Raw genomic sequence first — 14,312 nt, 5'->3', positions numbered from 1 at the left:
ACTTGCTCAAATCCAGACTTAAGACGGAAAGACCCACAAACAAGCAAGACCTGAAGGCTGCGGCTGTAAAGGCCTGGCAAAGCATTAAGAAGGAGGAAACCCAGCGTTTGGTGATGTCCATGGGTTCCAGACTTAAGGCAGTGATTGCCTCCAAAGGATTTGCAACAAAATATTGAAAATAAAAATATTTTGTTTGGGTTATGTTTATTTGTCCAATTACTTTTGACCTCCTAAAATGTGGAGTGTTTGTAAAGAAATGTGTACAATTCCTACATTTTCTATCAGATATTTTTGTTCAACCCTTCAAATTAAACGTTACAATCTGCACTTGAATTCTGTTGTAGAGGTTTCATTTCAAATCCAATGTGGTGGCATGCAGAGCCCAACTCGCGAAAATTGTGTCACTGTCCAAATATTTCTGGCCCTAACTGTATATAATGGATACTATGTGTCAACTGGGTGCTCTCTGTATTTCCTATCTTTAGTCTACAGATCTGCTTATGTAAAGGTACTCAAACATTAGACAGCTAAGTCCTGGTTCATCCCACAGACATCTTTCACCATATCCATTCATTCTTGGATTGGCTGAGTATGCCTGTGGTTTGAATGGGAGAACGAAGTAAGCCACAGTCCGACTGGTAAAGTGATGGCTCATCTCATGGGTGATCAAAAGGATCAGGGGTTAACCCATTACTTGCCAAATTAAAATTTTTACAAGTATGGATTTTTCAGAAAAGGGCGTCCCAATATTCAATTAAAAATGACAATGACATGATTTCCTATTTTGAAAACATTCATTTTACAAACACAACACAAAACATTAATTATAAAAATTATAAAATCTTAGTTGCTAGAAGCAAAAGATTAGGCATCCCGAAAAAAGGACATTGGTAGATAATGGGTTAACAGTCAACTTGCCCATTCCTTCCAGCTCCCAACATCATTGGGAGAGAGTCAACTCAACTCGTTACACCAGGGGTGGGGAATCTTTTTTCTGCCAAGGGCCATTTGGATATTTATACCATCCTTCGGGGACGTACAAGCTCCACCCACAAAGTACATCCTGACTCTGGCACTGGTTTCAGGACATAATTTTTCATTGCATGCCCTTTAATGTTCAGTAGTGAACACCGTGTGTGTGCTAACAGAGCAAGAATAAATTAATGAGATGGAGGCAATCAAAATACAGCTCCTTGCCCAAGAATGCGGCCCCTGAGAATCTGCTCAGGGGCCTGATAAAAGGTCATTGAGGGCCGTAAATGGCCCTGGGTCCTGATGTTCCCCACCCCTACCTTACACAATAGATGGACAGGCAATCCTGCCTAAATTGTAAGGTTTGGTCAACTTTTATCTAATGTTTATGGGTTACATTAGTCTCATTATCCAATGTAATTTGCAAATAGCCTCTTCATACAAGAAGAGTTCAGGGACTTTAGTGCCACCTAGTAGCAATCCTATAAGCCAATTTACCCTTTACAGAGCATTACCATATGGCTTGGGATATATAAACTAGAATCTCTATTTGCATACAACTGTTTGGGGGTAACTGCCCCTCATCAGTGCACAGCAGTAGATGGGTTGGCTAAGTGAGAAGTGGATGAAAGCACCACTGAAACATTATGATTAATATTCAAAAATATATTGTCAGTAATTGAACGCTGCAGCCATGTGATTAATGGATTTCCTTAAGTAATTACTCTTATGTAACCCTATGCACTTTTTGTAATAAAACACAATAGGTCATTTTCTACAGTTAACCTGCGCCAGGATTTTCCTTCTTGACGGCCACCATTATCTTTTAGATTTCTCAAAGAACTCATCAAATGAGGAAATGCTGGCGAGTGAGTCATTGTGACTCACGACTGTGTCTAGTTTATATTCAGAATATTAGTAATATTAGTCTACAGTGTTCACACTGAGATTTTCCAAAGCATTTATGCATACAGACGAATAACTGGATCCACGTTTGATGAATGGTGTCAGTATGGTGCGGGACAGTTACTGCTGTACATGTTTTTTGCGCTTGCGACCGCCTTCATCAGGGACACCTGCCATATCTAGCAGTCTTTATTTAGTCAAGTACCTTATTTCAGGATCCAATTGTTTTTTAGGAGTTCTTCATTCTTAAAAGGCAAACAATTATATCTTGCTTTTGAGACCTGCTGGTTTCAAAGTGTATAATGTAAATATCCATCCATTTTAAGCCATGTCCAACCACTGACTCTACTTCAGGGTATTAAAAAAGTTGCTTTGTATAAAGAAACCTATAGTGCAGTCTGCTCCTGGTGAACAACCAAATCAACCACAACAACCATCTTGAGGCTGTAGTCCCACGTAGTATAAATGCTGAGTGTGACAACACAGCATTTTATCTTAATTAACCAGATGGCTATTTCAGTAAGCCAGGAGGAATAGATTGTTATCTATTTGTTGATTTTTGAATTTATGTGTTTCTTTCTGGTAGGTCAAGAAAACACAGACTTTTGTGCGTATAAGCTTGTATTATTGACTTGTAAGTTGACATTTGTTGTAACATATTGTGGTGTTGTGCTGGAAGATAGAGACACAGGTTAATTGAGCAATGATGTTTGCTGATATGTTGATTACACATTGTCCAGGCCAGCCAGTTTGTTGACTTGCAAACATTGAAGAATAAACTATAAATAATCAAACAATATGAGTTGTCACCATTCATCCCTTTTACCACTGGATACTGGCTTGAAGGACAGTTGTTAACTATAAAAAGAGGCTATGCGCCTCTGTAACATAATTCAGCCAAGACATCTGGACATCCAAAGAAACAGAAACTGTTCACAAGACAGCAGCCAAGACATCATGGCTGCATCACAAACAACACAGATTTGACATTCTACAGGATGCCAGCGTAGGTGACCACAGCTCTTGCTAAAAGAATTCAGATCTGCTCCATTGACCATCACAGAACCATGGATATGTTTCGGGTAGTCAGGATTTGGACCCACCGGTCACCTGAGCCCCATGAATACATTTGGAGAAGCCAGGTTGTGACACTCTGGGAACCTGGCCGTGAACCTCAATGAACTGTCATTTTCCTAAGCTTGTCATTACCTCCTCTCTGTGTGTGCAACAGGTGGGGTAGTTGGCCCTGGATGCTCAGACGTCACAGTTGCTCTTATCCAGGCGAGTCAGCAGACAGGCGAGACTGTAATTTGCACCATCTTGAGTATTTTGCTGGGACTGTTTTACATGTTTTTTGCCTGTTTTGTGGTTCAATAAAGTGTTGCCACATTGTTTTACCTTCACCCTGTGTTGTTTGAGTAGTATTATGCCCACGGTAAATGTAGAGCAGGCGTTCGGTGGGATGTGCCCCAGTTCATGCGGTTTCTGGCAGCGTACTAGAGCACCCGCTGACCCCGTGTCTTCACACTGAATTTTTTGCTGCTTTTTATGCAAATGTTTATAGCAAGTGTCCACAAAAAATATTCACTAACAATCTTATCTGATTATTGCGTGTTTGCTGATTTTTGATGGATTTTTCTCTTCTTGTGAAATGTTTTGAAGACTGATTTTAAGCAGAGATTTTTAATGTGTTTTTTTTTAGTACAGAAACCTTTATTTACATGTGTTTTTAAATACGGTTTATTTTTTGCAGTGTCCCTATAGAAGCCTTTATAGGAAAAAACTCACAAGAAACGCACAGTTCAGCAGCGTCTTCAAACGCCAAGTAGGCCTGGGTTTTCATGAAATCACATCCACTTTGCTTTGATAGTGAAACGCAATAGATTTTCTTCCCACAATAAAACACAGCAGAAATAAACACAGTATATACGCTATGTGGAAATATGGTCTGAAATACGTAGTTTACAGATGATATAGGTTGATAAAAGACAGGTCCATCAAGTTCACCTTTCCGAGGTCACTGTCCAGTGTCCCATGCCGAACTCTCATACAGCGGCATACAGTATCTGGGATGTTCTGTAATTCTGGGTTCTTAGAAAAATGGGTGGAAAACATTTACAATGCAAAGAACCATATTGGTGGTCACTCTTTTTAGAAGTGGTTTTATACAATATAAGATGAATGCGAGTCAGTGGGGTAAGAAGTGAAGGAAATGTCGGCTTGTTTGCCTATAAATATGAATTAGCCTGATACTTGCCGCTTTTGTGAAATACATTCGTTTTTGAGATGTGGGATTGTTGCACGTATGTGATTGATGTTTGCAGTGCAGTTTATGAGATTGCTCCGCCATCTTTTCCCCATATCCAACCCCATTTTTGGACACTCTTGTAATCAGCCTCAGTGCTCCTCCAATGACCTGCTGTTCCGCAATTCTCTATTTGTGTGTTCACACTTTTCATTCATCTCATTCTCAGGAGAATCCAATCATCCGTCTTGTTATTATCATTTCTATTGTAGCCTTTCTTTTTCCTCTACTCGTTTTCCCACATTCATTACTCAGTACAGTTCTTCTCTAAATGTCATCTTTATGCTGCCTCACGTTAGTCACATTGTGTTAGTTCAATTCTGATCATTCAGAATTTATTAAATATATTTTATGTTTATTTCAGCATGGTATCGTCATATATAAGAGTAGTAATAAAGCAATGGATATTCCATCATTTTCTGGTGGGTGTCCAACTGCCAGGATCCCCCCACTGACTCTGAGAAATAAGGGACTGCAGCCCATCCTGAAGCGCTGCTGTGAAGGGTCAGCAGTAGTGATGAGCAAATAGCATTGTTGCTCGGGTCTCCCCAAACACGCTAGGGTGGTCTCCGAGTATTTTGGCATGCTCGGAGATTTAGTTTTCGTTGCCTCAGTTGCATGATTTACGGCTGCTGGACAGCCTGAATACATGTGGGAATTCCCTAACAAACAGGCAATCCTCACATGTATTCAGCCTGTCTAGCAGCTGTAAATCATGCAGCTGAGGCGACGAAAACTAAATCTTCGAGCACGTCAAAATACTCAAAGATCACCCAAGCATTGTTGGAGAGACCTGAGCAGCGAGTATACTCGCTCACCACTAGTCAGAAGCACTAAACCAGCACTGCAGCCCCTGTGTTCTCAACTTTGGTGGTAGTTCTTGCTGTTGTATGATACTTGCACACATTCAGTAATTGCAGCAGAGTGTTTGCAAAAAAAGCGCTGCCTACTGTTCATGCATTTTTGCTGTGTTTAACATGCGTTTTAAAGGAAGGGTTTTACTCATGACAAGGTGTGATAGCATTACCACTTTGTGACTGATGGGGGTACATGCTTGTTCACATGCTGCATTTTTGCAGTGTCTTTCTGGGCATGTTTTTTTTTGCCACAGAGCATTTTAAGTAACAGCAAATTGAATGAAATTTCTGAAATCTCATGCATATGTGCTTATTTTTTCTTTACAGATTTGAACCTTTAAGTTGTTTTTTCACATTTGCAGACTGTCCGTTCTTTCAGTGTGTTTGCAGCATTTTTCACCCATTCAAATGAATGGGGAAAACACATTAAAGGGAATCTGTCACCTACTTTTTCGTATATAAGCTTTGGCCACCACCATTAGGGACTTCTCTACAGCATTCTGTAATGCTGTAGAAAAGCCCCGATGTATCCTGAAAGGTAAGAAAAACAAGTTAGATTATACTCACCTGGGGGGCGGTCCAGTGCGGTCCGGTCTGATGAGCGTCGTGGTCCGGTTCCGGCGCCTCCCATTTTCATGCGATGACGTCCTCTTCTTTGCTTCCTGTCGCGACTCCTGCGCAGGCGTACTTTATCTGCCGTGTTGAAGGCAGAGTCAATCACTGCAGTGCGCAGGCGCTGGGCTTCTCGGACCCCTGCGGCACCCTTTCTAATGCCACATGCACACATTCAGTATTTGATCAGTATTTTACCTCAGTATCTGTATGTCAAAACAAGGAGTGGAACAGTCAGAGGAAAAGTATAATAGAAATACGTCACCACTTCTGAATTTATCACCCACTCCTGGTTTTGGCTTATACTGAGGTAAAATACTGACCATATACTGCATGTGTGAACGTGGCCTAAATGTTATTTACATTGAAGTCTAAACTGAGGATTCAGTTGTGAATAGTTACCTTTCCATGTTGTGATTAATAAGGCCCAGATGCTGAGATACATCGAGCTGTTTGGTGGCTTCCTTACACGGTAGAGCTTCTCTGCGTCATAGTAAAACTCTAGATGTAATTACATAATAAAATCAGTAAAGGCTTGGCTCTTTGTTCCACTATCCATCCAAAAATATGAATGCATCTGTGGTTTGGGTGAAGCTGGAGGTTCTTTAGCTTGAAGTAATTGCTGGTAATGGTTGCCCATCTGAATATTGAGTTCTACACTGTAATCACATAAATTCATGATGACTTTCCAATCTGTCCTTAAAAAATGTTGTCTGTCCTTGATTTTTTTTTGGTAAGTTGTCTAGAAAAAAATAAAAAATCAGGTTGTCAATTCTCCACATGTACACATTATAAATCACTTGTTCCATTTATCTCTAGCCGTCAGTGGGCACAAAGATAAATAGACACGCATCACTGGTGGTGTTCACATCCCCGAAGAGATATCGATTGCTACCATAATAGAAGAGTGTGGCCTACAGATTCCTACACTGTCTGTGCTATGTGGTCGGCACCTCCGCATGGACAGCAGTGAGATATATGTGGAAAGAATGTAACCATGAGAAATGGACACTGCATTAACCTCCAAGTCTCTTGTGTCTGTGGACACACAAGGTCAGCCTCCTGACCTGTCCTCAAACCGAAGCGCTGGGAACCGATGCTGAATTATTTCATTCACATCTTTTCACTTTGGTCACTTGGGCATTGTATGTCTTCATATCTAATTTACAAGTCATTAATGAATTTTATTCTAATGTCTTACAGATACCTTCTCTTATCTCCCAGGCGTGTGATGAACTCCACGCCGAGGTGACCATGCTGGAAAAGAAGTTACACGAAGCTCAGGCAAGACTTACTGAGAAAGATCTGGGTAAAGAACGTGAGGTTACAAACCTGAAAAAAATAGTTTCTGAGCTGGAACTTCGATTGTCACGAGAGCAAGACCACAACATCTCCGTTTTGGAAGAAATGAGAAAAGACGTCCACACAAAAGCTGACAAACTGAAAGAGATGAACTTAAACTGTGCAGAGCTGAGACTCCACCTGGACCAGGCCACGCAAGAGGTAGAGTGTTCATGGTTCATCTATCTGGAATATAATCAACATTTGATCTATTTGACATCCATTTATTCAACAGATGAGATGATAATTAGGAACGCAACCATTAAATGTGAATTATGCACTTGGCCCATTACAGTGCAAGATGTAAGGGCTCATGCTCACTGATCTGTGTTCTGTACGGCTTGCTAAAGACCCATTCTGCACCTCCATATGCTTTTGATTTTATGCAGAAGTACTCTTCCCTAGAAGCAATGTTTCTAGGGGATAATATAGTTCTGCACAGAAGCACCAAATGGCAGCGCTCAGATTGCCTAAGGGTCTGTAATACAGATCTGTAGGGACTCCATGTGCCCCTGTACAGGCTTTACCATATGCATGGTCCCTGAGGGCCGCCACCAAATGTTCCTTATCACTGCATTTTTATCAGACTGAACAGTTTCTGATCTCTAAACAAAATTAAATATTAATCACACGAGAACCTGACCAAGCGCACAACAGTTTGGGAAATAGTTACCATATTTATGGAACATTGTTATCACACAACTTAATCATAATAAATGGTGGCACCATCTCTTCCATGAGTTAATCGCAATGATGAAGACATTGGGAATAATAGTCTATGGAGAAAATAATTAGGTCTGTTTCACCCAGGAGTATTAGTATTCATCTGTAATATGGATTCACAATGCAGATGTATTATAGGTGTGTATAATGGGGGGCTGTCTTCTAGGCAGGTAGGTGAGCTACATAAACCAGCACCGGATGTAATACAGGACCAGTACTAATCACATGCTTATGCCATATGGATACAGATGCATCAGTGTTTCATTAGACTTCTGAGGGCATGCTGAGTTTTTTAGACACACATTTATTTTATACACCCATACAGATGGACTTATAGATTAACAATAAGTCTCTATTAGTGACTAATATATAGCATAGGATCCTGATGATAAATGAGCTGGTGTGAAAGCAGCCAGGAGAAACCTGGAAGTCTTAGGTTCTCTCTATCAGAGAGAAATAATCAGGTGACTACATTCTTTTGCCCCTCTGAATAGACTCACACTGGCCACACAGAGCACCCAGTTTGTTTCACTGTCAGAAAAGGCTCCTTCAGGGACACGTCCAAATCCCGTTTTTCACAGATTCAGATGGAAGCCATCAAACCATCATGGAACCAAGTGTGCAGTAAGCTTAAATGTGTAAGATGTAACTAGAAGCTTCGTTAATTATTAAAACCAAAGAAATGGGCCAACAGACCTGTTGGGATAAGTGCAATATGTAGGTGCACATTCACACTGTGACCATTAACAGACAAAACCTAGGATAAAAACAATGAGCAAATACCATGCAGTAAGTAAGAGAGCAAATAGTACCCGATTTATTTACATGCACTATTACTATTTACTTACTTATACCACCAGGTGTGCCTAGGTTATGTGCAATAATAATTAATTATAAAAGTATCACATTATCATTCAGGTTCTCATTATCCAATATGGCAATCTGCAAAAAAAGCAGAAACCACTCTCATTGTGTGACAAATATATTTGATACCTGATACAAAATGGCTGTAAGGCTCAGACGTTAGGGACTCGATTTGGAGTCTCCATCTCAGATCTGGCCAAAAATGCTGGACGATAGCTACTGTGATTGATGCTGGCAACAATACAAAGCCCATAATAGTCAGTGTGGTCCAAATGACACCACTGATGTCCGACATGCAAATAGGTCCAACACTTCTGCTATATCCACATTTCTGTTCCTATAATGGAGCATAAATAAAAATTATGGCAATGCAGATTGTGACGGTGAGAAGGCTACCTACCTCATTCTAGCCTGTATGCTTGGCTTTAAAGAGAATCTGTCAGCAGGATTTAGCCCTATAAAGTAAAGCCATGGTCATAATGACAGTGTGATGTAGAGGGATTCGCTTATTGGCTGACGAATACTCACCTTATGAAGTTTTGATAAAATGGCGTCTTCTGTGTGTGCTTCATAGTGGGGTGTGGGGGCAGGGTCTTATTATCATTCTCCGCCTTCCCAATAGCCTCCTGATTATTCAGAGACCTTCCTACTTTTTAAAATTCCATGCCACCGCCATCATTGTGTGGGCGGCGCATGCGCAGTGCAAGTGCAGGACTTTGAAATTTCTCAGGAAATTTTTAATTAAGCTGAAACCTCGATTTGTGCATTTTATTGAAGTCCTGCACACAGGACGCCGACTCACACTGCGCACACATCACCCACACAATGATGGCGGCGGCCGCAGGGAATTTTAAGAAGAAGGAAGGCCTGCACAAAAAGCAGAGGAGGCTGGTGGGGATGCGGAGAACCAGAAAAAGACCCTTGCCTCCACGTCCTGCCCTAAAGCACACAAGACATCATTTTATGAAGACTTCACAAGGTGATTATTCATCAACCACTGAGTGGATCCCTCTACATCAGGTATCATATTAATCAGCATCACAGCGCCGTTATAGCCATGCCTTTAGTTTATAGGGCTAAACCCTGTTGTTAGGTTCTCTTTAAGGCTATGTGCACACGATGCGTATTTAGTGCGGATCCACAGCAGATTTTTCCGCGCAGAAACGCTGCAGATCCGCACTATGATTTACAGTACAATGTAAATCAATGTGAAAAAAAAAAGCTGTGCGGATAGTGCGGAAAAATCCGTGGATTTAAAAGAAGTGCATGTCACTTCTTTTGAGCGGATCTGCAGCGTTTCTGCACCATTCCATTATAGAAATCCGCAGTGGTAAAAACCGCAGAAAATCCGCATCAATTCCGCATAAAAAATGCACAGAAAAATCCGCGGCAAATCTGCACCTGCGGTTTCTGCCAGGAGATGCGGATTTTGTGCAGACAATTCTGCACCCCAATCCGTAACGTGTGCACATAGCCTAAGTGTTTTTTGTAAGAACTGCAAGTCTGGTCCTGAACTAAATAGGTTTCTCTTTTTAGATTGACTTCCTTAAGGAAACTGTGCGTATGGAGTGTGAAGAACGCTACGAGCTCACCGAGGCCTTGACACAAGCGAAGCAGCAACTGCTGGAAATGAAAAGAGTCAACGGAAGTTTCCCATTATCACAGAAGACATTGACTGCAGACAAGCCAACCTCAGCTCTCATCTTGCCTGGTGCACAGAAGAAAGCTCCTCCAGGCTTACCAACCCATAATGGTACCAAGCTAATGAGCTTATCCGGAACGTATGGCTCGGTCAGTGCCACCAACTACAACAAGCTGCGGCAGAGTAGTGGTAGTAGTAGCTTACCTCTGCTGCAGCCACCACACCCTCCAAAAGAAAAAACATCGTCCCTGACTGATACTCGGCACAAAATAACTGCAATTCTCAGGAGAAATTCTACTCAACAATAGCACACACAGGAATGAAGATTTTCCTAATTAGCTCAGATAATTGCTTTTTTTTCTAGAATTAGCAGTGGCTAAATACCAGAAGAACAACTTGGGTGCAGAAATGCAGAATGGATTTATTGCTCCATGCAAGACTATTCTATTCTGGAAAAAGCCCCTCTGAGCAGTATCACCAGAGCACAGGCCGAGACAGGCGTCAGGCGATAGATGCTCTCAGGTATCACTGCACTCACCCTGTGTACAGGCCATTCAGCATGCTGGATTTTGGACTGAGACAGGTCTATATAATATTGCCAAAATGAGAGGAACGCAGGAGAAACGGGTTGGGTCTGGACGATTAAGAGCAAAAGTGGCATTGTTTGTCAAAGTGAAAAGCATCTTTCACTAATCTCACAATGTCCTCACACTTGGAGGCCGAGTCCCTTCCCTAAAATAAAAAATATATCTCTGTAACGACAAAAAAATAATTGACTGCTACATTGTATATTTCCTAAATAGTTGTAATTAAAGGGAATTCCAGGCACAGCTATGTCCATATCAGTGATGTGTCTGTGTTCATTTATAACATTGGGCCTCGTCGCTGTGTATAAAGCGAACACAACCTGAGATCCTGAGGAAATCTCTTAACCAGGAGAGGGCAACTCATCAGCAGGTTTCCAACGGAGGCACAGCATGCCGGAGCAAGCACACGGACGAGCCCACCGGGACGTACACTCCGCTGTCCAGCTCTAAGGATTGGCCTGGTTAAAGCATCACAAGAACATCTGCAGTATCGATCTACGTACAATATATAGTTACATGTATATATCACACACATATATGTATCCATTTACCACCAGCTCATAATGTAACATCCTAATCTAATGATTGCTCCTGTGACAGAAGTCATTCCGAGGACTCTACTCGCCATCTACTGGTGACTACTAGTAATCGCAGTCAATATTTCGCCAGTCGCAAAGTACCAGTATGTAGACATGAAATACTCATAGAGTATTGTGGGAGACACAGTTTAACAATCTACTACACTTTAGACTGTATTTGTACAATGCTGCTATGTAATGTACTTGTATCCTATAACATTTTATGTATATTATAGACAGATAATGATAAGTTCAGATGTGCTTTATGTTTTACATGGTCCGGCTGAGAAAAAGATTCATGGTCATCAAGTTCAATCAAATGATGGCAAAGGAGAAAGGGAATGGGGTGTACCCACATTTCTAATGCCTGAAGCAATCTGCCATAAAAGTGCAGATTTTTCCCTATGAATTCTAAGTGCCTAGACCTGAATCAAATATTCAGAACAAGAATAATTATTTATGTTGTTTTCTGTCTTAGCAAAAAAAAATGCATTGAAGTCTTTTTGAAACCATCAAAGGTTCTCACTGTAACCTGCTGCTGAGGTCCACAGATTAAGGGCTTGAGCACACGTTGCAGACGTAGCAAAACTTGAAGCAATCCTGCAAAGTGAATGAGAAAACTGAAGTGTCATTCACATGTAGCTTATTTGTGACTTGCAGATTTGGTGCAGAAAATAATTTGCAGCATGTCAATTCTCTGTGCGTTTTTGTCCTGTGTTTCATCATTGACTTCACTCAAATCAGTCAAAAACGCAGAGCAAAAATGCACCAAAAACGCACCTTTTTTGCACCTGCGTTTTTCCTGCCAAGAGCTGCAGAAATGGTGCCGAAATTTCTGCATTAATTTACTCAACAGCTAATAGTTCTAAGGGTAATGAAGTCTTGCCTCCTCTGGATATTGTCCCTTTCTTTCTCCAGGTGGATGGAGTACTCTTGTCTTTTCAGGGGATTTTATATGCAAACCCGATTTTTTGTACTTTGTATCATTTGTACTTGTACAAGTTAATCATGGTTGCCCCTTAGACATCTCTTCCAAAGACTACGGTAATTAATTGTAATTCTTGTAGAGTTGGGCAAAAAGATTTGGAGTGCCCTTGTCCAGAAGCCTTGTCCATCGCTTCTTCTGATTACTAGGCCAAGCACAAAGTCATTGTTGCAATGCATGCTGGGCCCTGCAAAACTAACTAAGATCCCTCCATGCTCCATATCAGTTTTGTGGCTCTTCTTTATACGGTTTCTAACTCCAGTGTATCTAGTACTCAGAATTGAACCTAATATTCCAGATGTTTTTGTATGTTCTCTGGAAGTGAATTATAATTTACAGCATTGAATCTAATGTGAAAGAGGCTTTATGGGCTTTAAAACAAAAGACAAAACGTTTAATTTTGCAATATTGGTTGGCTAGTTTACTCCCAGGGATAAAAGAGATTAAAGCAGGACTAATGGCTGTCCTATATTTAGAAAAAAGAGAAGCAGAAAGGGATAAAGATAAGATGACGAAAAGATTTTTCAAAAAATGGAGAGTGTTCATAGAATCCCTATTGTCAACAGGGGAAATTCAAGAGATAATGAGGCCCTTTGTTAATTCAGATTGGTATTTGTTAGAAGATTTAAGTGGTAGTTTGGATAAATTAAAATTTGTCACATGATAAAGGCATCAGTTGGTGTATGTTCTAGATTTGATTGTCGGACTCCAATCATTGAAGTGGGTTAGATGTGGACATTAGGGGACATGTTAATATTATTTGTGTTATAAAGATTAACGAGTGTTTTATTTCTGTGTAATAATTTAAAGTAACACTTGCAATATGTATTGTACTTATTTGTTTAAAAAAAAAAAAAAAAACAACCAATAAAAATGATGTTTAAAAAAAAAAAAAAAAAAAACAAAAGGAGCAAGAGTCATGCTTGAGTTTGCTTACTTTTGATCCCAGTTGGGACTCCTAGGAAATGGCATCCTTCATAGCCATACATATCAGCAAGTTTAGTTGGCTAATAAGTACCGTAAAGATTGGCCATGTCTTCCAATGTTTTTGGCCAATTTATTCTGTGACCATGCCTATGAACTTGACAACAGTCTTACCCCACAGATATGGTATTAGGTAGGGGAGGGGGAGGGGCTCAACCTGTCCCTGGAACTGGGACCCTAACTATCCCTGCCGCGGGAGTACTCTGGATAGTATAGAAGCCTGAGCCTCTGACCTCACTATGCTCCTGTTAATCCCTGGTCTGTCCTCTCGCCCACCCTAAGGAGCCGGGCACAATAATGAAATGTGAACAAGACACAAAAGACAAAACAGGGATAGCAGAAACCCTCTGTCACAAGAAAGCACTAACCAACAATATGGAGGAGGATAGGGACAGGGAAGAATAAACTATATGGGAACAAGGGCCAGGAGATGAACAAACACATACAAAAACACCTCCACAACAATTCTCTACAAATACTTAGCTTAAGCACACAGCACAGGAAGACAAATTTGGAATAGCAACAACGAAGAGCTAGGAAGAGCAAGGAAGCAGAGCTTTCTCTGGCAAGGAAGAGTTAATGATCACATCAAGAATAGCTGAAATGGAGCTCCATGTTTCTTACCGGCATTGAAAGAGTCATTAACCTTTTCAGCACCAAAGGAAACCAAATTCATTTAATATAAATCCAAACACCCAGGCTAAATGGAAGATCTGCAATTCACAATACGCAGAGATCTTCTACCCCCAGATCTCCTAGGTTGGCGTGACACACTTGTGACAGCTGCTCCCACAAATTGCTCTGTTGTATTGTGGCTTAACTTGTCCTATCTTGATTTTTGATGTTTTGCTATACCAATATTTAAAACAATATTATATACAGTCATGGCCGAAGATGTTGGCACCCTTGAAATTGTTCCAGAAAATGAACTATTTCTAACAGAAAATTATTGCAAT

The 14,312-nt window shown here is 40.8% G+C and overlaps 1 protein-coding gene across 2 annotated transcripts in view; it reads left to right on the top strand.

Annotated features, from left to right (window-relative positions):
* The window catches only part of LEKR1 (leucine, glutamate and lysine rich 1), a 315,794-nt gene extending 302,551 nt beyond the window's left edge, over positions 1-13,243 (top strand). For both annotated transcript variants that reach the window (XM_069727447.1, XM_069727448.1), the window contains exons 12-13: positions 6,856-7,155; positions 10,117-13,243. In XM_069727447.1, the coding sequence (XP_069583548.1) occupies positions 6,856-7,155; positions 10,117-10,530 (714 nt within the window). In that variant the 3' untranslated portion in view covers positions 10,531-13,243. The remainder of the gene's footprint in view (positions 1-6,855; positions 7,156-10,116) is intronic.
* The last annotated feature ends 1,069 nt before the right edge of the window (positions 13,244-14,312 follow it).

Source organism: Ranitomeya imitator, chromosome 5 (genome assembly GCF_032444005.1).
Source record: "Ranitomeya imitator isolate aRanImi1 chromosome 5, aRanImi1.pri, whole genome shotgun sequence".
Lineage (NCBI taxonomy): Eukaryota > Metazoa > Chordata > Amphibia > Anura > Dendrobatidae > Ranitomeya > Ranitomeya imitator.
The sequence above is the reverse complement of the archived record's forward strand: the minus strand, read 5'-3'. Positions and strand labels throughout refer to the sequence as shown.